The sequence below is a fragment of the Caloenas nicobarica genome, chromosome 33 (genome assembly GCF_036013445.1).
Source record: "Caloenas nicobarica isolate bCalNic1 chromosome 33, bCalNic1.hap1, whole genome shotgun sequence".
NCBI lineage: Eukaryota > Metazoa > Chordata > Aves > Columbiformes > Columbidae > Caloenas > Caloenas nicobarica.
Window position 1 is genome coordinate 118,007 of NC_088277.1, and position 25,222 is coordinate 143,228.

At 68.5% G+C, this 25,222-nt stretch overlaps 5 protein-coding genes and 1 long non-coding RNA gene across 14 annotated transcripts; 4 read left to right on the forward strand and 2 right to left on the reverse strand.

Moving 5' to 3' along the window:
* Window positions 1-167: 167 nt before the first annotated feature.
* INPP1 (inositol polyphosphate-1-phosphatase) lies at window positions 168-2,783 on the forward strand. Of its 2 annotated transcripts, XM_065654470.1 has the most exons (6): window positions 168-240; window positions 771-981; window positions 1,056-1,116; window positions 1,194-1,394; window positions 1,476-1,650; window positions 1,771-2,783. In XM_065654470.1, exons 2-6 carry the CDS (start codon window positions 778-780, stop codon window positions 2,261-2,263), a joined length of 1,134 nt encoding a protein of 377 aa, XP_065510542.1. In that variant the 5' UTR covers window positions 168-240; window positions 771-777; the 3' UTR covers window positions 2,264-2,783. The 2 variants fall into 2 exon arrangements, with proteins under 2 accessions (XP_065510542.1, XP_065510541.1); XM_065654469.1 differs by lacking the exon at window positions 168-240 and having other exon boundaries at window positions 249-981.
* A 54-nt stretch (window positions 2,784-2,837) lies between these two features.
* CD63 (CD63 molecule) lies at window positions 2,838-5,756 on the forward strand. Of its 2 annotated transcripts, XM_065654435.1 has the most exons (8): window positions 2,838-2,908; window positions 3,078-3,151; window positions 4,470-4,658; window positions 4,736-4,810; window positions 4,886-4,981; window positions 5,074-5,217; window positions 5,289-5,372; window positions 5,498-5,756. In XM_065654435.1, the coding sequence occupies exons 2-8, from the start codon at window positions 3,086-3,088 to the stop codon at window positions 5,561-5,563; spliced, it is 720 nt and encodes a 239-aa protein (XP_065510507.1). In that variant the 5' UTR covers window positions 2,838-2,908; window positions 3,078-3,085; the 3' UTR covers window positions 5,564-5,756. The 2 variants fall into 2 exon arrangements, with proteins under 2 accessions (XP_065510507.1, XP_065510508.1); XM_065654436.1 differs by lacking the exon at window positions 2,838-2,908 and having other exon boundaries at window positions 2,975-3,151.
* A 388-nt stretch (window positions 5,757-6,144) lies between these two features.
* Window positions 6,145-9,300, reverse strand: RDH5 (retinol dehydrogenase 5). Its single transcript, XM_065654471.1, has 5 exons — window positions 9,277-9,300; window positions 7,978-8,299; window positions 7,246-7,504; window positions 7,011-7,174; window positions 6,145-6,423 (listed from the first exon to the last, which is right to left on the reverse strand). Exons 2-5 carry the CDS (start codon window positions 8,288-8,290, stop codon window positions 6,200-6,202), a joined length of 960 nt encoding a protein of 319 aa, XP_065510543.1. The 5' UTR covers window positions 8,291-8,299; window positions 9,277-9,300; the 3' UTR covers window positions 6,145-6,199.
* A 350-nt stretch (window positions 9,301-9,650) lies between these two features.
* BLOC1S1 (biogenesis of lysosomal organelles complex 1 subunit 1) lies at window positions 9,651-11,334 on the reverse strand. Its single transcript, XM_065654453.1, has 4 exons — window positions 11,224-11,334; window positions 10,879-10,951; window positions 10,181-10,313; window positions 9,651-9,969 (listed from the first exon to the last, which is right to left on the reverse strand). Exons 1-4 carry the CDS (start codon window positions 11,282-11,284, stop codon window positions 9,859-9,861), a joined length of 378 nt encoding a protein of 125 aa, XP_065510525.1. The 5' UTR covers window positions 11,285-11,334; the 3' UTR covers window positions 9,651-9,858.
* Window positions 11,335-11,338: 4 nt separating this feature from the next.
* Window positions 11,339-11,887, forward strand: LOC136000563 (uncharacterized). Its single transcript, XR_010607738.1, has 2 exons — window positions 11,339-11,530; window positions 11,773-11,887. It is a non-coding gene; the product is annotated as an uncharacterized LOC136000563 (long non-coding RNA).
* Window positions 11,888-13,428: 1,541 nt separating this feature from the next.
* On the forward strand, window positions 13,429-24,851 carry ITGA7 (integrin subunit alpha 7). 7 transcript variants are annotated; one of them, XM_065654371.1, is made up of 26 exons: window positions 13,429-13,717; window positions 15,280-15,407; window positions 15,488-15,567; window positions 15,652-15,907; window positions 16,565-16,696; window positions 16,835-16,954; window positions 17,856-18,063; window positions 18,201-18,394; window positions 18,555-18,643; window positions 18,731-18,858; window positions 19,249-19,344; window positions 19,430-19,491; window positions 19,596-19,765; window positions 20,069-20,218; window positions 20,327-20,439; window positions 20,520-20,718; window positions 21,109-21,192; window positions 21,273-21,352; window positions 21,440-21,517; window positions 21,604-21,706; window positions 22,092-22,268; window positions 22,344-22,433; window positions 22,796-22,909; window positions 23,003-23,101; window positions 23,166-23,291; window positions 24,454-24,851. In XM_065654371.1, exons 1-26 carry the CDS (start codon window positions 13,539-13,541, stop codon window positions 24,637-24,639), a joined length of 3,441 nt encoding a protein of 1,146 aa, XP_065510443.1. In that variant the 5' UTR covers window positions 13,429-13,538; the 3' UTR covers window positions 24,640-24,851. The 7 variants fall into 7 exon arrangements, with proteins under 7 accessions (XP_065510443.1, XP_065510444.1, XP_065510442.1 ...); XM_065654372.1 differs by adding an exon at window positions 23,786-23,936 and having other exon boundaries at window positions 22,092-22,433; window positions 24,454-24,543; XM_065654370.1 differs by having other exon boundaries at window positions 22,092-22,433.
* The last annotated feature ends 371 nt before the right edge of the window (window positions 24,852-25,222 follow it).

The following is a 25,222-nucleotide window of genomic DNA, read 5'->3' on the forward strand; positions in this document are numbered from 1 at the left end:
CGCCCCGCGGAAGCCGCGGGGACGAGAAGCGGAAGCGGGAGGCGGCGCTCGGGCTCCCTATACCGGGTGTGTTCCCCCCTCTCTCCGGGATCCCTCGGACTGTTGGGTCCCCCCCGCACTCCAGGGTCCCCCAGCACTCCGGGCTCCGAGGCCGAGGGGGTTAAGGCGGCGACGTGACGTGTATCCGCCGGCCCCGCCCCACGGGCCGCCCCGCGCGAGCTGTCAGCGGCACCGGGCTCGGTAACGGCAGCGCGGGGAGGGCGGGTCCCCGGGGTCCGCCCGCCGCAGGGGTGGGACCCCTCCGCAGGGTGGGGGAGACCCGGGGTGAGCGTGCCGCGGGTGAAGGGTCCCGGGGAAGCCCCCACGTGGCGCGGCCCCGGGGACGGGCACAGGGTCGCCGGTGCCCCGGGGCATCACTGCGGGTGTCCTGTCCCCGGCGGGGGAGTGCAGGGCCCCGTCACGCCACAGCTCTCGGGGGGGGCAGTGGGGATCTGTGTGTGTGTCTCCCCAGCCCTGGCTGCTTCCTCCTCCACGCGGGACAGGCCCCCACACGCGGGAACCCCGCAGTGGGGCTGCGTCCTTGGCCACGTCTCCACATCCCCACGTCCTCACACCCACGTCCCCACCTCCGGGCGGGATAATTTTAGCTGAGTCCCCACCCCGGGGCTCTGCCCACACCCCATAATTACGGCTAGGGCCCTTGGGGCCACGCTGAAAGCGGGGAGGCGGCCGGTCGTCCCCCCCGCCCCGAGCACCATGTCTCCCCCCAGCCCGGCCATGGCGGGCCTGCTGCAGGCGCTGGTGGGGGCCTCGGAGAAGGCGGGGGCCATCGCCCGGCTGTGCCGCGCAGAGGAGCCCCTTTTCCAGCTGCTGGTGGCTGAAAAAACTGGCACCGACAAGAACAGGAGATTCCTGCAGGACTTCAAGACGCTGGCGGACGTCCTGATCCAGGAGGTCATCAAGTACGACCTGGGGAAGGAGGTAGGGGGCAGGGGGGTCCCCAGGGTGTCCCCATGTCTCCCTGCGCTGCGACTGAGTTGCCCTGTCCCCACCAGTTCCCCGAGCTGCAGGGCCACATCCATGGGGAGGAGTCAAATGAGTTCAAGAACAGGCAGGGTGAGTCCTGGGGGGGGAACAACACAGCCAGGACCCTTGCATGCGGATGGTGGCGGCTGAGGCCGGGCTGCTGGCAGGGGACACGGTGGCAGTGCGGGTGTGTGACACGCCGGGTGACACTGCGGCCCTGCTGCTCTCCGTGCTGGAGCCCGAGCGAGAGGCCGCCGAGCTGCTGGCAGCCGCCGTGCACCGGGATGTGACGCTTGGGGACACAGAGCTGGCCGGCGTGGGGCTCAGCATTCCCCCCAAGGACCTGGCCATCTGGATAGACCCCATCGGTGAGAGAGTGCTGGGAGAGGGCGCGTTGGGTGTCCCCCCCATCACTCACTGAACCCCGGCAAATTTGGCTGCACCCCTAGATTCCACCAACGAGTACATCAGGGGGCGCGAGGATGTGGCCCCCATCGACGGCATCGCCCCAGCGGGGCTGTGCTCGGCACTGGTGCTCGTTGGGGCCTACGACCGGCGAACGGGCTGTCCTGTGCTGGGCATCATCAACGAGCCCTTCTACCGCCGGGACCCCTTGACCCGCAGGTACCGGCACATGGGGAGCACCGGGCTTGGGGGGGGCACGGCTGGATCCTGGCCCCCAGATCTGGGGAGAGCCTGGGGACCCGGTGGCAGTGCCCACACTCAGTGTCCCCATCCCCACAGGTGGCAGGGGAGGTACCACTGGGGCGTTGCGTACGGGGACACGCGGCTGAGCTCGCTGAGCCCCCCACCGCCGCGCCCCACGCCCTGTGTGGTGCTGAGCCGGGTGGAGGGGGGGCCAGTGCGGGCGGCCCTGGGTCCCCTGTGCGGCGACCACCTGCGCTTCGCCGCCGGTGCCGGCTACAAGATGCTGTGTGTCATCCTGGGGCTGGCGGATGCCTACGTCCTCTCCGAGGGCAGCACATTTGCCTGGGACGCCTGTGCCCCCCATGCCATCCTGCGTGCCCTGGGCGGGGGTGCGGTGGCCCTGGCAGGGGCCCTGCAGGCGCGGAGGGCAGGGGACACCGGCCCCCCCCCCGAGCTGGTGTACAACCAACCAGTGGAGGGGGCGGTGGGGGCCAAGCGCTGGGCAAACCAGGGGGGGCTCGTGGCCTACGTGCACCCCCAGCACTTGGAGGCCGTGCTGGCTGCACTGGCCACCGTGCCCGGGCTCTGAGCCACCGGTGGCAGGGGCCTTGGGGTGCAAGGGTATGGGGGGGCTGCAAACAGGGGGACCGGGATTGTGGGGTGCAAGACGTGGGCTGTCAGGGACCAAGAGACACAGAATGTCCAGGACCCTGGGGTGCAGGGTATGGGGTGACAAGGACCTCATGGTGCAGGGTATGGGGTGACTGGGACCTTGGGGTGCAGGGTATGGGGTGGCTGGGACCCTGGAGTAGAGGACACAGGGTGGCAGGGATCAGCGTGGCCATGACTTCGGGGTGCAGGTTATAGAGCGACTGGGACCCTGGGGTACAGAGTACGGGTGACAAGGACCCCAGGGTGCAGGGTATGGGTGACAAGTACGTCGAGGGTGACAGGGACTGAGGGACAGCTGGGACCCCGGGGTGCAGGGTCTTGGGGTGCGGGACGGGGTGTCATCTCTGTGTCCCATGACCCCCCGGCGCGACCCCCCAATGTCCCCTATTAAAGCGTCTCCCTCGGCCCGCGTGTCCGTGCGGCCCCGGGCGGGGGCGGGCGGGGCGGCGGCGGGGCGGGCCCGGGGCGGGCCCGGGGCGGGCCCGGGGCTGCCTGTTGCCTCGTCCCGGCCCCATCACATGATCCTGGAGCGCACGGAGCGGGCGGTGGAGCAGCGGCGCCGGTGAGGCCCCGGGGCGGGGGAGCGGCGGCACCGCGGGGGGAGCGCACCGCGGGGGGAGCGCACCGGCAGCGGAGCGCACCGGCAGCGGCACCGGGACGCTGGGGCTCGGGCGGGGGCAGCGGGACCGGGCGCGGTGCCGGTTCCGGTACCGAGACGGCGGCTCCCGCAGGACGGGCCATGGCGGTGGAGGGCGGGATGAAATGTGTGAAGTTCCTGGTTTTTATCTTCAACTTCATCTTCTGGGTGAGTGCGGGGCTGGGGGAGGCCGGAGGGGGAGCTGGGGGCACCGGAGGGGGGACGGGGGAGCAGCCGAGGAGGGGCCCTGGGACCGTCCGCCGGGGCCGAGCCCGCCCCAGCCCCGGGGCAGGCAGCCCCTCCCGTCTGTGTTGTCCCCCCGCCGTGTTTTCCCTCCCGCCCGCTCCCGTTCCCCCATACACCCCTTGAACGCCCCCGGGCTCCCCCGCAGGCCCTGAACTGGGGGTCATGGGGACGCGGGGGGGCTCCTGCTGCCTGGGGGTGCTGCAGCGGGAGCAGGGGGGTGAGCGGGAGAAGACTGGCACCAGGCAGTGTTGTGGCTACACACCACTGTCAGTAGGTTCCAGGGTTAACAAGACTGGGCTGGGGCGAAGCCCTGAGGCCAGGGTGGAGACCCCATGGGTGGCCGTGTCCCCCCGCCCCCTGCGCCCCACGGCCGCGGTCACCCCATGGGGCAGGGCGCAGGTTTGGGGAAGTCGGGGTGAAGCAAGAGGTGCGAGGAGCCCAACGGCCTGTGCGGGTGCGGGGAGGTGGACAGGGTGCGAGCGCCTTCCCGGCCATCATCCCATGCCCCCCACGCAGGGAATGACTCGTCCCTGATCCTGCTGAGCTGAGTCACCCCAGGAGGGGCCGGGGGGGGGACATGGCGGGGACACCGGGGCCAGCCCTCCCGGCTGGAGTGTTTGTGCAGCGGGTGGCTGGGCCGGGCTCTGTTTGCCCACACCCAGCGAGCAAACAGGGCCAGCGCATGGGGGCGGTGCAGGGGGGTCCCCACTGCTGCAAGGAAACCGAGGCTCAGGGGGAGGGTCTCACCCGCTAGGGGGTGGGATGGACCCACTCCTGTCTCAGGACCAGGGAGGGGGGGCTGCCAGTGCCCGGGTGCCCCATGGGAGGGCACATGCCTGGGCCCCCCCTGCCAATTGGGCACCACCCGATCCGCCCGCAGACCCCCCGGCTGTGGCAGGGGGGCTGGCGCCATGTCCCCCACTCCGAGGCCTCTTGCCACGGCCAGAATTCCAGATCTCCCGAACTTGTCAGCATTCCTGCGGCCGCCAGCTTGCCCCCCGCCTCGCCACACCGGGGCGAGGGGGGCAGGACCAGGGTCCCCCTCCCACCACCACGGGGACATCGCTATGGGGGGCGAACCACAGAAGATCCACCCCCATCACCCCCAATTCGGGGCCAAACCACCGCGCTGCTCAGTCTCCAGGAGAATGCTGAGCTGGGGGTGCCCCCCAGCAGGGGGGGGATCCCAGCTCCACGGGATGGGGGCTGCACCCCAATTCCCTGTGCGCCCCCCCCCCAGGTGTGCGGGGTGGCCCTGGTGGCCATTGGCATCTACGCGCAGCTGGCCCTGGATAAGGCACTGGCCGTCAGCAGCGCCTCGGCCGCCGGCAGCCCCGTCGCCATCCTGGTGCTGGGTATCGTCATCTTCTTCATCTCCTTCTTCGGCTGCTGTGGCGCCTGGAAGGAGAGTTACTGCATGGTCACAACGGTCAGCACCCCCTCCCTCACCATGATCCCCCCCCACTTTAATCCTTCCACCCTCACCCCCACCCCGTTCTCCTGCAGTTCGCCGTCCTGCTCAGCATCATCTTCCTGGTGGAGGTCGCTGCCGCCATTGCCGGATACGTCTTCAAGGACAAGGTGGGGACGTGTGGGGAAGGGGTTCAGACCCACTTGGGCGCTACAGACCCCTGCTGACCCCCCTGGCCCCCCCAGGCACGCTCGGTGCTGGAGGAGGGGCTGTGGGATGCCATGCACAAGTACGGGGAGGACCAGCCAGTGACAGAGGCGGTGGATGAGATCCAGAGGGATGTGAGTAACGGGGGTGGGCCTGGGGGAGGCTGGGACAGGGGGGTTCACCCCCCCCGACCCCGTGGGGTGTGTGTGTGTGCGTGTCCCCACAGTTCCAGTGCTGTGGAGCCAACAACTATACGGACTGGTCCAGGATCGAGAGATTCAGGGCCAATGACACGGTGCCACGGTCCTGCTGCCGCAGCAACGCCACGTCCTGCAACGTCCACCCCACCCCTGAGACCGTCTACGAGAAGGTGAGACCCCCCCGTGCCCCCCCCGCCATGGTCAGGGGAGTTCGGCCCCCTTGAGCCCCCCTGCCCCCCAGGGCTGCCTCCAAAAGATCGAAGCCTGGATGAAGAAGAACATCCTCATCGTGGCTGCCGTAGCGCTGGGCATCGCCTTCTTCGAGGTAGGATGGGGGGCTGCGACCCCCGCAGTGTGTGGCTCGGACACCCCCAATACGGGGCTGGTCCCCCCGCAGTGTGGGGGGGCTATGCAGGGTGGGGATCACCCCGCTGTCCCCTGTTTTCCCAGATCCTGGGCATCATCTTCGCCTGCTGCCTGATGAAGGGCATCCGGAGCGGCTACGAGGTCATGTAGCCCCCCCGGCTCTCGTTGCCCCCACCCACTTGGGGCGCACCGGGGGCTGTTCCTCCTGCCAGCTCCTCGGAGCAGGGCCCCACGTGCCAAACCCCGCCCTGGGGGGGTCACTGCCATCGGACCCCTCCCTGCGTGCCTGGCAGGTGGGGTCTGGGGGGGTGTCCCCAGGTTTGGAAATACAGTAAAAAGAAAAGCTTCTGTAGAGCTGTGTGTCCACCTGGGCTGGGTGGGGGGACACAGGGGGTCCCACGTGGGTGTGGGGGGTCCCGAGTGCCATGGCAATGCCACCAACTGTCCCCAAGCCCTGCGGGGACCTGGGATGGGTACAGCAGGTGATGGTTTGCGTGGCACCGGCATGGGGTTGTTATTGGCAGCACCGGGGAGGTCTTACAGCCCTGAGGCGGTCCAGCAGCCCCGGGAGGGGCCGGCAGCCCCTGGGGGAAACTGGCATCCCTCAGTGGGGTCTGGGGGTCCCCATGTGCCGTGGCAATGCCACCGTCTCCAAACCCTGCGGGGACAAAGGACCAGCACAGCAGGTGATGGTTTTCACGGCACGGGCGGTTTATTGGCAGCTTGGGGGTGGGTCCAGCACCCCAGGCAGGGGTCCAAGATCCCCGGGGGGGGCACAGGGAGGGCCTAGCGGGCACACTGGGCCGGCTTGGGCAGGATGGTGGCCAGTGCCAGGTCCACCAGGCAGGCGGGCAGGTAGGACGCGGGCAGCCAGAGCAGTTTGGCGTCCCAGCCAGCGCTATAGCGGGTGCGGGGGTGTTGTGCCCCCAGCGCATGCTCCATGCAGCTCGTCACCTTGCTCAGGTCCCCGTCGCAGATGAAGTTCATGATCAGCCGCTGTACCTTGAGGTCTGGGGGGGGAGGGTGCAGGAAGGGAATGAGAGGGACAGGCAGCCAGTGACAGGGAGAAACTGTGGTAAGGGAGCCCCCACTAACCCCACTCAGCACCTTGAGGTCTAGGGGGCACAGCTGGGGGAAACTGAGGCAGCGGGTGCCCCCTGTCAGCACTTGGAGGTTTTGGGGGGTCAGGCATGGACAGGCAGCCAGTGGGTGGGGGAAACTGAGGCAGGGGGACTGCCCTCCTTGCCCTGCTCAGCACCTTGAGGTCTGGGGGGGGTCAGGCAGGGAATGAGGGGTGCAGGCAGGGACTGGCGGGGGTCAGGAAGGGACAGGCAGCCAGTGGGTGGCGGAAACTGAGGCAGGGGGTGCTCCACCTTGAGGTCTGGAGGGTTCAGGCAGAGAATGGGGAGTCAGGCTGGGAATTGCAGGGGGGCTAAGGCAGGGAATTGGGGGGGTCAGGAAGGGACAGGCAGCCGGCGGGCGGGGGAAACTGAGGCAGTGGGTGCCCCCACTCAGCACCTTCAGGTCTGGGGGGTGCAGGAAGGGAAGGGGGGTCCAGGCACCCAGGGGAAACTGAGGCAGCACTGCCCCCGCTCACACTGCTGAAAGAACTCCTCGCCGTAGCTGCGTCGCGTCTCAGGGGGCAGGCGCTCCCAGAGCTGCCGCAGGGACCCCTCGATGCTCTCCAGGTTGGTCACGGCCGTCTTGAAGAACCCGGGCTCCACGATGCTGACCTTGACCCCGAAGTGGTACATGTCCCTGCTGCAGGGTGACACCCATCAGCACCAGGGCTCATGGGGGCTGTGGGTGGCTGGGGGGGGTTCAGCACCCACCGCAGGCTGTCGGAAAAGGCCTCAATGCAATATTTGGAGATGCAGTAGCCGCCGCCATTGGCCGAGAGGCGGCCGAGGACACTGGAGGTGTTGACCACGCGGCCGCGCGCCCGCTTGAGCAGCGGCAGGAACGCCAGCGTCACCTCGATGACGCCGAAGGCATTGACGGCCATCACCCCCCGGTAGTCCTCGGGGGACATCCACTCCGTGGGGCCGATGGGGTTGGCCACCCCCGCGTTGTTCACCAGCCCGAAGAGGCCTGGAGGCAACATGGGAGGTGGCCGTGGTCCCCTCCTGTGTGTCCCTGGTCTTCTCCTTTGTGTCCCTGGTCTCCTCCTGTGTCTCTGGTCCCCCCCAGGCCCCATCCACCCCCCTGGGACCCTGCATCCCTCCCAGCACCTCCCCAGGTCCCATCCTGTTCCCCCCTTCCCCTGGGACCCCCCCCCATCAACCCCTGGGACACCACATTTTCCCCCCCCCAGCCACCCCCTGGTCCTACCCTGACCCCCTAGGACCCCACGTCCCCCTCCCCAGGTCCCATCCTGTGCCCCCCCCCACAACCTGGGACCCCACATCCCCATCCCCAGCTCACCATGTCCCATTCCCCAGGTCCCCTCCTGCCACCTTCTCCCCTTGGATCCTCCATCACCCCCTTCACCCCCTGCCATGTTCCCGCCTCCCTCCTCCCGTCCCCCCCCATCACCCCCCATGTCCCCTCCCGCCCCGCCTCACCTTTCTCCCCCACCTCCCCCCGCACCCACTCCACGGCCTGGCGGATACTGTCAGGCCGGGTGACATCGAGCAGGGTGGTGCGGAGGTGGCCGTGGCAGCCGCGCCGCAGCCCCTCGGCCCCCGCGGGGGTCAGGCACGCGGCCAGCACCCGGTAGCCCCGCTGGGCCAGCCGGCGGGCCAGCAGGTGGCCAAAGCCGCTGTCGCAGCCCGTGATGAAGACGTGCTTGTCGGTCACCGTGGGGAGGGTCGCGCGGTCCCGCACCAGCCAGCCCAGCGCCCACACCAGTGCGGCCAGTAAGAGGTACAGCCACATGCTGGGGGCCTGAGGGGAGGGGGTACTCGGGTGGTTTGGGGTGTGACAGCACCTCGTGGCACCCCCCAAATTGAACCAGGCTCTTGGGGGCTGTGTAGGGGACCCCCCCAATACAGCACCCTATGGGGGTCAGAGCCCCCCACTATCCTGCCCACCACCATGGGGGTCAGACCCCCCCCGGGGTGGGAAAACAGGCAGATTTGAGGATTGACCTCCCCTTGGTCCCACATGGGTCTCGGAGCCGTGGGGGATGCTGGGCAGGGGTCCCTGCCCCGCAAGGAGGGGTAACACCCCATGTCACCCCACCAGGGTGGGACCTTGTGCTCCCTGGTCCTGTCCCCCCTCCCACTGACCTCCTGCACTGGGCCAGCCCAGCCGTGCTGGGATTAACTGGGCCTGTGCGTCAGCGCTTGGCTGGGACCCAGCACAGTGGTGGTGGCACCGGGGGAGTGGTCCCAGCTGCTGCTGCTCCCCCAGCTTAACCCTGTGTCCCCCCCCCGGCCAGGGATAACCCTGGGTGCCCTCTGCCCCTGACCTGTGTGGGGACATTACTGTCACCACTGTGTCTGGGACCCCCCCCATGCCCCTTCCACTAAGGAAGCCCGGGGGGGTGGCATGTGCACCCCCATCACCCCCATCTCAGGGGTTTTTGGGGGTGTCAGGGCCCCCCTATTGCTCCCAGCAGTGCAGTTACAAACCTCCCACTCCCTCCTGTGCTGGTGGGACAGGAGGTCCACAGTGACGCCCCCAAAAAGGGGCAGCAGCCCCCACCCCTCCCCACCCTTGGGGGGGCCATGTGGGGATACCCAAAAGTCCTCAGAGCCAGGACAGGGGGCAGGCACAGGACAAGCAGTCACCCCCTGCCCGAAGTGCACAAGACCCAACAAACTCATCTCGCCGCACCCTGGTGGGGGCTGCTGCACCCCCCAGTGGGCTGGGGGTACAGAGGGGTGTGCCCCCCACCCCCCGAAACCCTCCCCGGGTACCTTCACAGGGCAGAGGGTCCAGCGGCTGCAGCAGCGGAGGCCGAATGAGCCGGGGGGGCCGCGGCCGCTCCTCCCCCTGCACTGGGGCAGAGCTGCTGCCAAAGGTCACGCCTGGCCAAACCTTGTTGGGGGGGGCACACCCAGACGGGGTGGGGGTGGTCCCTGGGACACCCCTTGCTTTGTTGGGGGTCCCTCACCATGGAGGAGCCCCTGATGGAGGGGAAACTCTCCCCGCCCAGGGTACACTGAACCCCCCTCATCCCCTCCCCAGGGAGCTGGGGGGGCTGAACTTCCCCCCCGCCGGGGGGGATTAGAGCCCTCCCAGCCCAGAACAGGCCCTTTGTCCGAGAGAAAAAGGGGCCTCAGAGCCGGGGTAAGCGCTAAAGAGGATGAGGAGGCTTAGCGGGGGGGCAGCCCAGGGGGCCCCCGCTTTGCACAACCATTTTATTCTGCCCCCTCCCCAGCACTAGGGAGGGGTCCTGAGGGGGCCAGGAGCTGCTGTGGTGTCACATCCATTGGGGGGGTTTATCTGCCAGGGGTCCTGGAGGGCCCAGGGAGGCCTGGGCGGGGGGGGCGCAGGTCTCAAGAGCAGGAGGGCTGGAGCTGCCCCTTGTAGACGTACTCCAGGGCGGTGGCGATGGTCCGCATGTCCATCTCGATGCTGCGTGCCCAGTTCTCCACATCACCGATCTCCTGCCAGGATGGGGGGGCTGTCACCAGGATTTTGTGTGTGGGGGTCCCACCTCCCTCCCCACTCCCCTCCAGCATCCCACAGGTGTCTGGGACACCCTGGGTACCCACAGGGCTGCTTCTCTGTGTGCCCCAGAGAGAAACTGCAGCCAGGGGTGCGGGGGGGGGCCCCCCCGCCAGTGTTTATGAGGTGGGGGGCACACGGGACCCCCACCTTGAGGGCCTGGTTGAAGTTCTCCACCATGGTGATCCACTGCCCTGTCTGCTTGGCAAACTGGGCCGCCTGCACCTGCAGTGTCTTCACCTCCTGGTCCAGTTTCCGCTGGTTTACATAGGCCTGGGCCACCCTGAGCGGGGGGACACACACGGGGGGGGACATGGGGACACACAGGGGGGTGGGGTCCTGCCCTAACGGCTCCAGGGTGGGGGGGTTTGTGGGGGGAAAGGGGCCCAGGGAGTTCAGGGGGGCCCAGGCTGGGGTTTTAGAGGGAAGAGGGGTCCCTGGAGGTAGTTTGGGGGGGGTCCCTGGGTGGGGGCTGAGGGGTCCCTAGTTGGGATTTGGGGGTGTCCCTGGATGGGGTTTGGGGGAGTTCCTGGACAGGGGTTGAGGGGTCCCTGGATGGGGTTTAGGAGGGGTCCCTGGTTGGGGTTTGCGGGGAAGAGGCAGCAGGGCTGGCGGGGGGTTTGTCACTGGGGTTTCCAGAGGTAAAAAGGGGCTGGGGGGGGCGGTTCAGAGGGTCCCCAGCTGGGGGCTTTGGGGGTCCCTGGAGGGAGTTTGGGGAGGGGTCCCTCAGCTAGGGGGTTTGGGGGGAAGGGGCCTGTGGGTTTAGGGGAGTCCGGGGGGTTTCCAGAGGGGGTTTGGGGAGGCCTCAGGAGGAGGGGTGGGGGTGTTTTGGGGGGTCCGGGCCTCACCCCACGTTGAGGTGATCGACCAGGGCCTCGGTGAGGCGGGTGGCGGCTGCGATCGCCTCCCTGCGCCGCCGCTCTGCCGGGGGGGGATGCGGCCGTAAGGGGCCGGCGGGACCCCCCCAACCCGCCCTGCCCCTCCCCGTGACGCCAGCGGAGCGCTGCGTGACGTCAGCGTGTGGGACGGTGACATCACATTCCACCTTGCCACCACGCCGCGACTGCCCCCCCCACTTCCGCCTTGGCGGACAGCCCCGCTGACCAATGAAAAGCGCGCCCGCGGTGAGCGGCAGCTCCCGCCGCCAATGGGAGGGCCGGTTGCCATGGGGACGTTGGAGGGGGCGGGCTCACCCTGCAGCTCCCGCCGCTCGCTCTGTCGGGCCTGGTGCTCCTTCAGCAGCCGGGACAGCATGGCGGCACGTGACGGCCGCGTGACCGCCCCTCCCGCCCCACGTGACCGTGCCGCGTGACCCGCCCCGCCTCCCGGTGCCTATAGGGGCCATAAGGGGCCATAAGAGCCGGGATGGCGGCCCTGGGGGCGCTGTGGGGGTCGAGATGGAGGCTACAGGGACCCGAGCGGTCTGTAGAGGCCGAGCTGGCGGCCCCGGGTGGCGCTGGGGGCCCGGGTAGGGCTCTATAGGTGTCTGTAGGAGCCTGGGTGAGTGCTGCCGGTATCTGAGGGGCTACAGGAGCCGGGCTGGGGGGTGTAGAGCCCCGCTGGGGGCCGCAGGGGCTGAGCTGGTGGCCCTGGGGGGCTCCTGGGGCTCGGATAGCGGTCTATAGGGGCTTGTGTGGGGGCCATAGGATCCCTGGGTCTGGGGTGCCCTGGCAAGTCTGGGATGGTGGGAGCACCAAGTTCACCCCATCGATCCCTCCATCTCACCCCAATTCTCCCCACAGATCCAGCGAAGGTCCCTTTGTCACCAGCCGGTGACCCCGGAGGAGCTGCGGCTCTGGCACCCGGCGTGTAAAACGTGGCCGAAAATAAATAAAATGGGTAAAAATGACCCCCCCCATCCCGCTCTGGTGACACGAACAAGCTTTGCCTGGGCAGAGGGATTGATTTCAGTGTTCCATCGTTAGCTAACGAGTGCGCCAGGCTAACGAGGGTGTGGCGGGGGCGCTGGGTGTGCTGGGGGTGGGTCAGCTGCTGGGTTTTGGGTGTGTTTCAGGGCTTTTTGGTGTTCGCAGGGACAAGGTGCCGCTCCCAGAATCCCGGTTCCTGCCCTTCCTTCAACTGGAATGAAGCTGCTTCGCAGCTGGGGAGCTTTGGGGCGACCCCCCTGGGGGCCAGGGGAGGGCAGGGTGTGGATTTTGTGAGCTCAAGGGTTTGGAGCAAAGAGAATTTGCCCAACAAGGAGTTTTCGGCTCCTGAGCCCCCCATTTCTCACCCCCCCCGGCTATTAAAACCCTTCATGTGTCGTGCCAGGGGGAGAAAAACACTCCCCCCGCTGAACCTTATCAGATTTTCTGGGGTCCCCTCTGCTGAGGGGCAGCACCAGCACCCCAAATTCTGGGTTTATTTTTAGGGTAACCATCTTTTTTTTTTTCTCTTCATCCCACTGCCGTCCTCCTCCTTAGGGGAGGCAATGGAGCGGGGAGGGTGGCCAGAGGCCGAGCCCCCCCTGGGGACGCGGCCCTGTGTCTGTCGCTTGGCCCTTTCTCACGTGGGGGTTTTGGGCTGAGAAAGAGGGAAAAAAGGGGCGGACACGGGGAGGGCTGGGTGGCTGCTAGGATACGGGGTGGGGGGTAAACTGAGGGGGTGGGGGCACAGACCCTCCTGGCCTTGACCTTGTCCCCCTCAGTGCAGGAGGAGGAGAAGGTTGGGAGGCAGGAGCTGGTTCACACGCCCTTCCTCCTCCAACTCCCGAATTACTCCAGAGGCCTTTGGAGAGCAGTTAAAAATAACCAGCGGGGTGGAAAATATGACGGGCCCCCCCTTTCCTGCCCCCTATGTGTTCCCCCGGGACTCAGCCCCGCTCTCCTTGTCCCCCCACTGCGTCCCCATGAGCTGGGGAGCCCCCGGGATGGGAAACTGTCCCCGGGAGGGGTCACTGTGGGGGTTTTGGGGTGTCAGGTTTGGGTATTGCTGTGTGGAGTGGGGTGTTGGGGTGTTGGAGTGAGTTTTGGGGTGTGGGGTGTTGCTGCAGGTGCCATGAGCTGCAGTATGGGGGTGGTGCAGTGTGGGGTGCAATATGGGGTGCTGGGTGCCATGCACTGTGACGTGGGGTGCAGGACACCACGATACGGGGTGCGATGCCCAATGCGGGGTGCAATGCGATGTGGGGTGCGATATGGGGTGAAGCACACTGCACTGTGGGGTGCAGTGTGGGGCGATGGGTGCATCCACAGTGCTCTGGGGTGCAGGGGGGACGCAGTGGGGCCCTAGGTGCCATGCCCTGGAATATGGGGTGCACAGGGTGCAATGTGGGGTGCTGGGTGCCCACGCTTCACTGTGCGCTGCGGGGGAGTGCTGGTTCCCATGCCCGGTGCCGGTGTAGCGGGCGCGCCTCCCCCCCCAGCCCGCTCTGCTCGTTCCCCGGGCGGAGCCACCCGGGAGGTGCCACCCGGTGCGACCCCCCCGCGGCGGGCGGGGCGGGGGCCGGGCCGGTTCTCCCGCGCTGTCCCGCGCTGCCGGGGCCGGGGGGGGTCGGCGGAGCGGCGGGATGGGGGCGCCGCGGGGGCTGTGGGGGCTCTGGCTGCTCTGGCTCTGCCTGCGGCTCCTGCCCGGCGCCGCCTTCAACCTGGACGCCGCCAGCTCGCTGCTGAAGGACGGCGACAAGGGCAGCTTGTTCGGTGTGGCCGTGGCTCTGCACCGCCAGCTCAGCCCCGAGCCCGCCGGCTGGTGAGTGGGGTGGGGGGCCGTGGAGGGAGGGAGCTCTGGGACCGGCGGATCCCCCCGCCGCAACGCCGGGATGGCCCCGCGTCGGGTCCCCGTGCTCCGCGCTGTGTCACCTCCTTGGCTCTGTGTCACCTCCTCGCGGCTGTGTCCTCTCCTGCTCGCTGAGCTGGGGACCGGCAGCCCCCACCACCCCGCCGCTCCCCGGGACTGGATCCTCCCCACTCTCCGGCTTTTGGGGTGCTGAGACCCCAACCGGGCTGCAGACCCGAGGGGACAGGGACTTGTCGCTGTCACCGCTGCTGCATCACTCAGCAAGAGCCGAGGGGAGGGATCGGGTGCAGAGAGGCCCCCCCCGGCTGTGCACCCACCCCCAGGCCGTGCCCACCGCCTCCCCCGCGCCTGCTGCGCTGGCGAGCGCCCACTGGCCACCACCGATGTCCCCCCCAGACCCCATCCCCTGTGTCCCCCGTGTCCCCCATGGACCCCAGCCCTTGTGTCCCCTGTGTCCCCATGGCCCCGGGGGGATCTCCGTGGTGGGGACCCCCGCAGCGGGCAGGTCCCAGGCTTGCTGTCACCTGCACCTCCCTGCAGCCGCTGTCCCTGCCACCCTGAGTGGCTGCTGCGTGACCCTGTTCCCCCACCAGCCCGGTGGCGCCGGCCGCTGCTGCCCCCGCCGCGACAGCCGCCCCCGCCACATTCTTGGCGTCCGGGGGGGGACATTTTGGGTCCCCAGTGCCAGAGCAGGTGTTGGCGGGGCTGCTGGCATTGCGCTGGGCTCAGTCCCACCACCACCGCTCTGCTGTCCCCCTGCCCGTCCCCCTGCTCGTCCCTTCTGGTCCCCAGCCCGGCTCAGGGACGAGTTTGTCCCCACGGGCTCCTGACACGATCCCCTGTCCCTGGCACCCCGACAGTGTCCCCTGGCACAGGGTGCGCTCCTGTGCCGGCTCCGTCCTTTTTTGGAGATGTTGCTGCTGGGTTATTTTGAGTGAATTCCAGTTTATTTTTACCAGCTCTGCCTTCCTGCCACCCCCTGGGGCTCCCTGGTGTCCTGAGGCCACTGTCCCGCGGGGACGAGGGCAGGGGGTGGCCACAGGTGCCCCTCCAGCCACCAAGTTGCCACCAGCAGCGTGGCACTCGTCTGAGAGAGGAGCGAGGCCCCCAAGGGAGGGGTGGGGAGATCTGGGTGGGGGTCAGGGTGCCCCCAACCCTGCTGCACCAAGGGGGGTGGAACAGAGGCGCAGGCAGGAGTGGAAGGATCCGGGTGTGCGTCACCTCCTGTGCCCCCTCCCTGCCCACACGTGCATCGAGCTGCAGCTGAGGCCTGGGGATGGCTGCAGCTGCTTGGCGCGGGGGGGGGTGGGCTGGCACCGCCACGGCGTGAAATCGAGGTGGGGGTGTGGGGACAGCTGCACGGGGGCAGCGGGGATGTTCCCATGGGTGCTGGCTGGGGAGGGGGGGTCGGGTATGCAAACCCAGCACCACAGGTGTGCCAACCCAGGGCTGGGGCGCATGGGGGGTGCTGCCCCCAACCCATACCCTGATGGGGAGGTCCCTGCCGTGGGCAGGCTGCTGGTGGGGGCCCCCCAAGCGCTGGCGCTGCCCGGCCAAGGTGCCAACCGGACCGGGGGACTCTTTGCCTGCCCACTGACCCCTGAGCTCTCCGACTGCTGGCGGGTGCCCATCGACGAAGGAGGTGAGCTGTGCGCCCGGGGGGGCTCCCCATCCCTTCGAGTGGGGGGATCCCGGCAGGGCTGACACTCCTGTCCGCAACAGTTGACCTGCAGCGGGAGAGCAAAGAGAACCAGTGGCTGGGGGTGAGCGTGAAGAGCCAAGGTGCCGGTGGCAAGATCGTGGTGAGTGCCAGGGGGACAGCGCTGAGAGCTGCGCCGGGGGGGGTCCCCGGCACCCCCTGACTCCCCCCTTCCCCCACCACCCAGACCTGTGCCCACCTGTACGAAGCGCGGCACCGGGTGCGGCAGCCACTGGAGACGCGGGACGTGATCGGGCGCTGCTTTGTGCTGAGCCAGGACCTGCGGGTGCGTGATGAGCTGGATGGCGGCGAGTGGAAGTTCTGCCAGGGGCGGCCACAGGGCCACGACCGCTTCGGATCCTGCCAGCAGGGCCTGGCAGCCGCTTTCAGCCCCGACCAGCACTACATCCTCTTCGGGGCCCCCGGCACCTACAACTGGAAGGGTGAGGGGGGTCAGAGAGGGGCTGGGGGTGGGAGAGGGTGTCGGAGTGTGTGGGGTGGGCGTACACGTGTGTGGGTGCGTGTTCCTGCCTGGGTTGGTGTGTGCAGACGTGGGGATGCGTGTTCCTGCCGGGGTGGGTGTGCACGCCTGAGGGGTGTGCAAACGTGGGGTGCGAGCCTGTGGGTGCCCGCGCATGGGTGTGCTATAGGTGTGAGCGTGTGGCTGCATGCATGCTATAGGTGTGGGCACGTGTGCATGCTGTGTGTGAGCACACAGGTGTCTGTGCATGTTGTGTGAGTGTGCATATGCATGTGCATGCATGCAGGTGAGGGTGAGCACGTGTGTGAGCAGGCTACAGGTGCAAGCATGGGTGTGAGCGCATACGTGTGTGTGAGCATGCTATAGGTGTGTGCATGAGTGTATGTGAGCACATACGTGTGTGTGAGCGTGCTATAGGTGTGTGCATGAGTGTATGTGAGCACATACATGTGTGTGAGCGTGCTATAGGTGTGAGCACGAGCACATACGTGGGCGTAAGCGTGCTATAGGTGCCAGCCCAGTGCAGCACCGTGGGCCATCTCCAGTGCCCCCCGCGTCCCCAGGCAACAGGAGAGTCCCCAGGGGCATGTGTCCCCCCTCACCCCGCCTCGCTCCGCAGGGACCCTGCGTGTGGAGCTGCTCAACCAGAGCTCCCTTGACCTCCTGCGCTACGACGACGGCCCCTACGAGGCGGGGGGCGAGAAGGACCAGGACCCCTCACTCATCCCCGTCCCCGCCAACAGCTACTTGGGTACGGGGGGGGTGGCGGAGCCCGGGCATGGCACAGGGGACCCCCCCACGGGACCACCCGGCTCCAGCCCCCCCGAGCTGTGCTGCCCCCTCTGACCCCCCCCTCTCTCTTTCTGTCCCGCCCGGGGCTGTGACACAGGGCTGGTGTTTGTGACAAACATTGATAGCTCAGACCCCGACCAGCTGGTCTACAAAACCCCCGAGCCTGGCGAGAGGGTCTCCGGTGCAGCCGGTGACGTGGCCCAGAATAGCTACTTGGGTTCGTAAGCGCTGGTGTCACCGGTGTCCCTGTGTGCCACCCTCCCTGGAGCTGTGTCCTGTGGTGTGTCCCCCGTGTCTGTGAGGGGACAGGGGAGCTCCTGCAGCGGGGCCTTGTGCACACACGCGTGTCCCAGTGTCACCTCCCTCTGTACATGCAGCGTCACCCCCCGCCCCGCGCCGTGCACCGAATGCACCCATCTTTGCACTCGCCCACACGTGCATGACCCCCTCTGGGTAGTGCTGCCTTGTCCCCACCCGTCTCCGTCCTTGTCCCCATCCTGTGTCCTGTCGCTGTGCTGGGGCTGCTGGGGAGCACTGCCGGGCTGGGGCAGGGGCAGAGCCTGGCATGCCACCCCCCAGCACCCTGCTGTCCCCATGTGCTTGTTTCTGCATGGGGGGGTCCTGTGCGGTTGGCAGTGGCCACATCCCGCTGGGGGTTCGGGGGGTCTGCGGGAGGCGCTGTGACCCCTGCATGTAGGGAAGGGGCTCCTCCCCCCCACCCCCCTGTGGGGGGCGCTCTGCCACTCTCTCCAACTGGGGGGGCTTCCAGCCCCTGCCCAGCTCTGCACCGTGTCTTGCTGCTCTGGCCCCCAAATCTTCCTTTTTTCTTACCAAAATCTTCTGGCAACACGGGGGGGGCTGGTTCCTGCTCACTCCTCTGCTCTCCCTTGGCTTGCACTGGCCCAGAGCTGGGGAACTGGCCCCCCCTCCTGCCTCCATCTGCACCCAGGGAGCACAGAGCAGGGAAACTGAGGCATAAGCAGCGCCCGCCCCCCCCCCCTCCATTCCCACGCCAAAGCACGAGTGTCCCCAAGGGCTTCAGCAGAGAGAGAGACGGACAGACGGCGGGCGGGGCGGGGGGGGCCGGGTGGGCACCAACACCCCCCCGCCCCGCGCAGGGTTCTCGGTGGACTCGGGCGCGGGGCTGACGCGGCGGCGCGAGCTGAGCTTTGTCACCGGCGCCCCCCGCGCCAACCACACCGGGGCCGTTGTCATCCTGCGGCGCGACAGCGCCAACCGCCTGGTCCCCGAGGCCGTGCTGCCCGGCCCGCAGCTCAGCTCCGCCTTCGGACACGCGCTGGCCGTCCTCGACCTCAACAGCGACGGGTGAATTTCGGGGGGATGCCCCCCCCACGGCAGTTTGCCCCCTCCCCCAGCAAGTCGCGGCAGCCGGGGGTCGCGCTGGCTCGGGGCACCGGGATGGGTTGTTACCGGGGCGGGTGACGGAGCTGCTGTCCCCGCAGTTGGATGGATCTGGTGGTGGGGGCCCCCCACTTTTTCGAGCGCAGGGAGGAGATCGGAGGGGCCGCGTACGTCTACATCAACCCGGGGGGGCGCTGGGACTCGGCCACCCCCCTCCGCCTCAACGGCACCCGCGGCTCCATGTTCGGCATCGCCCTCAGCGCCGCCGGGGACCTCAACCACGACGGCTTCGAGGGTGAGGGGCTGGGGGGGCTCGGGGAGGGGTGCCCTGGGCTGGGACACAGCCCACGTCCTGCCGAAGGGGCAGGGATGGTCGCACCAGGGGGCTGCATCCTATGGAGGGTCCTGGGAGGTGGCGCGGACCCCTACACACACCTGCTCTTGCACCCCCCCAGACCTGGCGGTGGGGGCCCCCTTCGACGGTGCCGGCAAAGTCTACATCTACCACGGCAGCAGCCTGGGCATTGTGGCGAAGCCGGCGCAGGTGAGGGGGGGCAGGGGGTGTGGGGGGAATTGCCCATCACCCCCCGCCCCGCCCCGCCGCTTCCCGGTGTCACTGGCCTGTCCCCAGGTCCTGGACGGGGAGGGCGTGGGGGTGACGGCCTTCGGGTACTCCCTGTCGGGGGGGCTTGATGTGGACGGCAACCTGTACCCCGACCTGCTGGTTGGGTCCCTCTCCGACTCCGTTGTGCTCTACAGGTGGGTGTCTGCCACAGGCAGCCCCCGCCCCAAACCGGGCTTCCCCCACCCCGGGCATCCCCCATCCCTGAGCATACCGTATCCCTGGGCATCCTGCATCCCCCAGCACCCTCCATCCCCGGGCATCCTTTGTCCCCCAGCAACCCTGTCCCCGGACACCCCCCCATCCCCGAGCACCCCCCGTCCCCGGGCATCCCTTCCCCCCAAGCATCCCCTGTCCCCGGGCATCCCCTGTCCCCAAGCGCCCCCCATTCCTGGGCATCCCCTGTCCCCCCAGATGCGGGCACAGCTGGGGTTCCCGTGCAGGGGCCAGTGCCGGGTCTGCACAAGGCTCGGGGTGCCCTCGGTGAGGGTGCCCAGCCTGGCACACCCTGTTTCCCCCCCCGGCAGGGCCCGGCCGGTCGTGCACGTCTCTAGGAACGTGTCCCTGCTCCCCCCCAACATCGACCTGGAGCAGAGCAACTGCCGGCACCAGGAGGGGGTCTGGTGGGTACCCCCCCAGCCTCCCCTCCCTGGGCACACAGCCAGGAGTGGCTGCCGCCCGTCTCACCCCGCCTCCGTGTCCCCCCAGCGTGGATGTCCGAGCCTGCTTCAGCTACACAGCCAGTCCTGCCAGCTACAGCCCCCGCCTCGGTGAGCGCGGGGGGATCCCAGGCTGTGCTGCCGGGGGACAGGAACCCCCCGGGGTGGGAGGGGAGGGACCCCAGGCATCACGCCCATCCCTCTGCCCCCTCCAGTACTGGAGTACGTGTTCGATGCCGACACGGAGCGGCGGCGGCTGGGCCACCCCCCTCGCGTCTCCTTCCTGGGCCGCCGGCCCTCGGACCCCGAGCACCAGTTCTCGGACACGCTGGAGCTGCCCGGCCAGCGCACCCGTGCCTGCGCCACGGCCACCTTCCAGCTGCAGGTGGGTCCCTGGCCCCGTCCCTATCTCCATCCTTATCCGTCATCCTTACCTTTATACTCATCCTCGTCCTCATGTCCATCCCTGTCCCCATCCTAATCCCTGTTTCCATCCCTATCCTCATCTTCTTTTTTCTCCTTTTTCTTCTCTTTATCCTCATCCTCATCTGTGTCCCCATCCCCATCTCCATCCTCATCCTCATTCTCATCCTCATCCTTGTTCCCGTCCCTTTCCACGTCCCTGTCCCCATTTTCTCTCCATCCCATCCCACCATGCCCCCCTCACCCTCACCCACCCCGCCCACAGGACAACATCCGTGACAAGCTGCGCCCCATCGCTGTCACCCTCGCCTATGGCATCCAGGGAACCGACGACACACGGCAGCGCCGGGGGGCCACCCTGCCCCTGCTGTCACCCGTGCTCAGTCCCCAGCAGCCCAGCAGCCACCGCACCGAGGTGGGGACCCAGCCGCGTTCCCCACCACTCCCCGGGGGCCCGGGGTGCGCTGTCCCACGTGGGGGGTGCCTGGAGTGTCCCCATGTCCCCCTGCTGTGTCCCCCCCAGGTGCATTTCCTGAAGCAGGGCTGCGGGGATGACAAGATCTGCCAGAGCAACCTCCAGCTCCACTTCCAGTTCTGCGCCCGCCTAGGGGATGCCGAGTTCCTGCCCCTGCCCAGGTGACGGCCGCTGGGTCCCCACCCCGCGGGATGCTGGGGACACCCCAGGGCGGGGGCTCTCACGTTGGCTCTGCCCGCAGGGGTGACGATGGTACCGCCGTCTTCTCCATGAGCGACCAGAAGGACGTGGCCTTGGAGATCCACGTCACCAACCTGCCCTCGGACCCGGCGGAGCCGCAGCGGGACGGCGACGATGCGCACGAGGCGCTGCTGATTGCCACCTTCCCCCCCGAGCTGCCCTACTCCGCCCTGCGCCCCTACGATGGGCGGGCGCCCTGGGTGGGGGCGGTTTGGGGGGGTGCAGTGGGGGGGTACTGAGGGTGTTGGGGACAGAGGGACGGAGACAGTCCTGGGGATGCTGAGGGATGGGGACGGTGCTGGGAGGGTGGGGTCAGATCTGGGGGTGATGAGGGACGGGGATGGTGCTGGGGGGGTGGGTTGGGGTCAGATCTGGGGGTACCAAGGGATGGGGGTGGTCCGGGGGGTGCAGAAGAATGGGAATGGTCCTGGGGACACTGGAGGGACGGGGCTGGTTCCGGGAGTGCTGTGGGGAGTCAGATCTGGGGGTGCCAAGGGCTGGGGCTGGTTCTGGGGGTGCAGGAGGGGGTGAGTCTGGGGTTGCAGCGGGACGCCCAGCAGCAGGGGGGGCTCAGCTCCCCGCCCCCCCAGGACAAGCCGGTGCTGTGCCTCGCCAACCAGAACGGCTCGCAGGTGGAATGTGAGCTGGGGAACCCCCTGAAACGCGGAGCGCAGGTGGGGGCACCTCCCCGCTCCCCAGCCCCGCCCCCCCATCCCCACCCCACGCCCCTAGCCTTCATCCTTCCGCCCCCCAGGTGCGGTTCTTCCTCATCCTCAGCACCCTGGGCATCACCCTCCAGACCACAGACCTGGCGGTGGAGCTGGCCCTGTCCACGTGAGCCCGGGGGGGCCGGGGGGGCTTTGCAAGGCGGGGGGAGGGGTCGCAGTGCTGACCCCCCCCGACCCCCCCAACTCTCCCCAGTATCAGCGAGCAGCCGGGGCTGGAGCCCGTGCTGGCCCGTGCCCGCGTTGTCATTGAGCTGCCGCTCTCGGTGACGGGGTGAGTTTGGCGGGGAGAGGGGGGGCATTAGGGACCCCCCCCGTCCTCAAAGGGGCCGCCCTGACCCCCCCCGGCTGTCCCCACAGTGTGGCCGTGCCCCCCCGGCTCTTCTTCGGAGGGGTGGTGCGGGGGGAGAGCGCGATGCGGCGGGAGAGCCAGGTGGGCAGCGCCGTGCGCTTCGAGGTGACGGTGAGTCCCCAAAACCTGCAATCCGGGCGGGGAGGACGGGGGGAAGACGGCGGGGGGATGGGGGGGGCACGAGGGTGGCAGCCCCGACGGTCCCGCTCTGCGCTCCAGCATGGGGGGGGGACAGGGGGGTCCGTGCTGGGGGTCAGGGTTCCATTCAGGGGGTGGCCGTGGGGTGGGGGGGACCCGTAGCGGGGGTGGGGGGTTTGGCTGGGGGGCTCCATAGCGGGCGTGGGGGGTCCACGCAGGAAGTGGACGTGGGGTGGGGGAGTCCATACTGGAGATGGCCGTGGGGTCCATACTGGAGGTGGCTGGGGGGTCCATGTGGGGAGTGGCTGTGGCCCAGGGGGGGTCCATTCTCCCCTCACACCCCGTGCCCCCCGCAAAGGTGTCCCACCGGGGCCCGTCGCTGAAGACTCTGGGCTCTGCCTTCCTCACGCTACTGTGGCCCCATGAGCTGCGCTCAGGAAAGTGGCTCCTGTACCCCCTGCACATGGAGCTGGCGGCCCCCCCGGGCCGGGGGGTGCCCTGCAGCCCCCCTGCCAACCCGCTGGGCCTGGCGCTGGTACAGTCATGGGGTGGCTGGGGTGGGGGGTCCCTGTCACGCCCAAACCCTCCATCCCCATCCTTGCCCCACCAGGAGCCACCGGAGGCTGTGCCCCCCGAGGCGCCTGAGTCGGGGTCGTGGCGGGTGCCGGCACCCGCTGAGCGGAGGAAGAACATCACGCTGGTGAGGAGTGGGGGCACTCGGTCCTGGAGTGCCCCTGATGCTGGGGGGCACCTGATGCTGGGGAGCACCCGCTTTTGGAGTGCACGATTCCTGGGGTGCCCCTGCTCCTTGGGTGCTCCTGCTCCTGGGGTGCACTTGGTCCTGGGGTGCATCTTCTTCTGGGGTGCACCCACTCTTGCGATGCACCTATTCCAGCACACCCAGTCCTGGGGAGCACACGCTCTTGGGGTGCACAATTCCTGGGGTGCACCTGCTCCTGGGGAGCACCCGCTCTTGCGATGCACCTATTCCAGCACACCCAGTGCTGGGGTGCCCCCACTCTCGGGGTGCTCTGCTCTGACCCTGCCTGTCCCATCCCACAGGACTGTACGCAGGGCACCGCGCGCTGTCTGTCCTTCCGCTGTCCCCTGCCCAGCTTCGAGCGGGCAGCCGTGCTGACGGCCCGCGGCCGCCTCTGGAACGGCACCTTCCTGGAGGTACAGACCCCCGGGATGGGGAGAGACCCCCGGATGGGGACAGACCCCATGGGGCTGGACAGGGGGCTCAGCCTCCCCGTGTCCCCCCCCCAGGAGTACCTGGCCGTCACCTCGGTGGAGCTGATCGTGCATGCCAGCGTCTCGGTGACGTCCTCCATCAAGAACCTGGTGCTGAAGGACGCGGCCATCCAGGTCTGTCCCCCCCTGTTGCCCCCCTGCCCCCGCTGCTGTCCCCTGACCGCCCTCCCATCCCCAGATCCCCGTCACCATCTACCTGGACCCCGGCGCGGCCGTGGCGGGCGGCGTGCCCTGGTGGGTCATCGTGCTGGCCGCGCTGGCCGGTGGCCTCGTCCTGGCCCTGCTGGTCTGCGTGCTCTGGAAGGTGAGGGACAGGGACAGGGTCCCTGCAGCAGGATGGGTCCCCTCCCTGTGCCAGCGGGTCCCCGGACGTGCTGTGCCACCCCCTGCCGTGTCCCCTGGTGCTGTGCTGTGCCACCCCAGCCAGGCCATGCTGTGTCACACTGTGCTACCCTGTGCCGTATCCCCTGGTGCTGCGCTGGGTGCCCTGGACATGCTGTGCCACCCCAGCTGTGCCATTCTGTGTCACACTGTGCCACCCCAGCCGTGCCCTCCTGTGCCACCCTAGCCGTGCCATGCTGTGTCACACCATGCCGTGCCACCCCAGCTGTGCTGTGCCACCCCAGATGTGCCATGCCACCCCAGATGTGCCATGCCGCCCCAGCCGTGCTGTGCCACCCCAGATGTGCCATGTCACCCCAGCTGTGCTGTGCCATGCCATGCTGTGCCACCCTGTGCCACCCGTTGCCATACCACCTGCCCAGCTTTGCCCACCTCCCCGTTTCGCTCCCTCCCCAGTGCGGCTTCTTCCAGCGGAGCAGCCAGGAGTCCCGCTACCCCCCCAGCTACCACCGGGCGCACCGGGGCCGGCAGCCCTCGGCAGAGCAGCGGGCGGGCGAGCGGTGACACCGGGTGTCCCCTCCAGGCCTGGAGATGCGGCCGTGCAGGGGTGCGTGAGGGTCTGCGGTGCTCAAACTGGGATGTGCAGTGGTTTGCAGAGCTGGTGGGCAATTGTGCAAGGGTTTGCGGCATCCAAACTGGGACGTGCGAGGGTTTGCAGCACTGGTGCACGATCATGCAATGGTTTGAATGTCCAAACTGGGACATGTGATGGTTTGTGGTGCCAAAACTGGGATGTGCAATGGTTTGCAGAGCTGGTGGACATTGCGCAATGGTTTGAACATCCAAGCTGGGATGTGCAAGGGCTCACAATGCCCAAGCTGGGATGTGCAAGGGCTCACAATGCCCAAACTGGGACAGTCAAGGGTTGCGGTGCCCAAACTGGGACGTGCAAGGGTTCATGGTGTACAGTGGTTTGCGGTGCCCAAAGCAGGCCGTGTGCGGGTTTTGGTGCTCCCATGCGGTTCCGCGCTGTCGGGGCGGGTGCCACGGCTGCCGCGTGCTGCCGGCGCCGTCCCTGAGGCGCCGTGTCCGCGGGGCTCCCTGACCCGCGCTGTCCCCCCCAGCTGGGGTTTTTCCGCCGGGCGCGCGCGGTGCCGCCGCCGGCCGTGCCGCAGTACCACGCCGTGAAGATCCCGCGGGAGGAACGGCAGCATCTCCGCGAGGAGAAGCTGGGGACCATCCAGAGGAAGGAGTGGGCGGCCACCCTGGGCGAGGCCACCGACGGCCACGTCACCCCCAGCTCCGCGTGACCCCCCGGGACGGCACGGGGACGTGTTGGGGACATGGGACCCTGGGCACGGGAGACAAGGGGAAGGAGCCTGTGGCGACGCGTGTGGGGAGGGATCGGTGTGGGGAGGGACACACACGTGGGGACAGCGGGATGGGACCCGCTGGCCCTACGGGGCAGGGAACTCAGTCCCACGGCCATGAGCGACCCAATAAAAACAACAGCCCCGCTATAGAGGCCGCGTCCCCGTTCACAGCCTGGGAGCGCCGCCATGATGGGTGTGGCGGGGGGGGGGGTGCCGGGAGCGCCGCCATGACGGGTGTGGCGGGGGGGGGAGTGCTGGGAGCGCCGCCATGATGGGTGTGGCGAGGGGGGTGCCGGGAGCGCCGCCATGATGGGTGTGGCGGGGGGGGTGCTGGGAGCGCCGCCATGATGGGTGTGGCGGGGGGGGGGTGCTGGGAGCGCCGCCATGATGGGTGTGGCGGCGGGGGTGCCGGGAGCGCCGCCATGATGGGTGTGGCGGCGGGGGTGCTATGATGGGTGTGGTAGTTTTTACGGGCGGCGGGGCCGAGCTGGGCCCTGTCTGCGGGACAACGGGGTCGTCG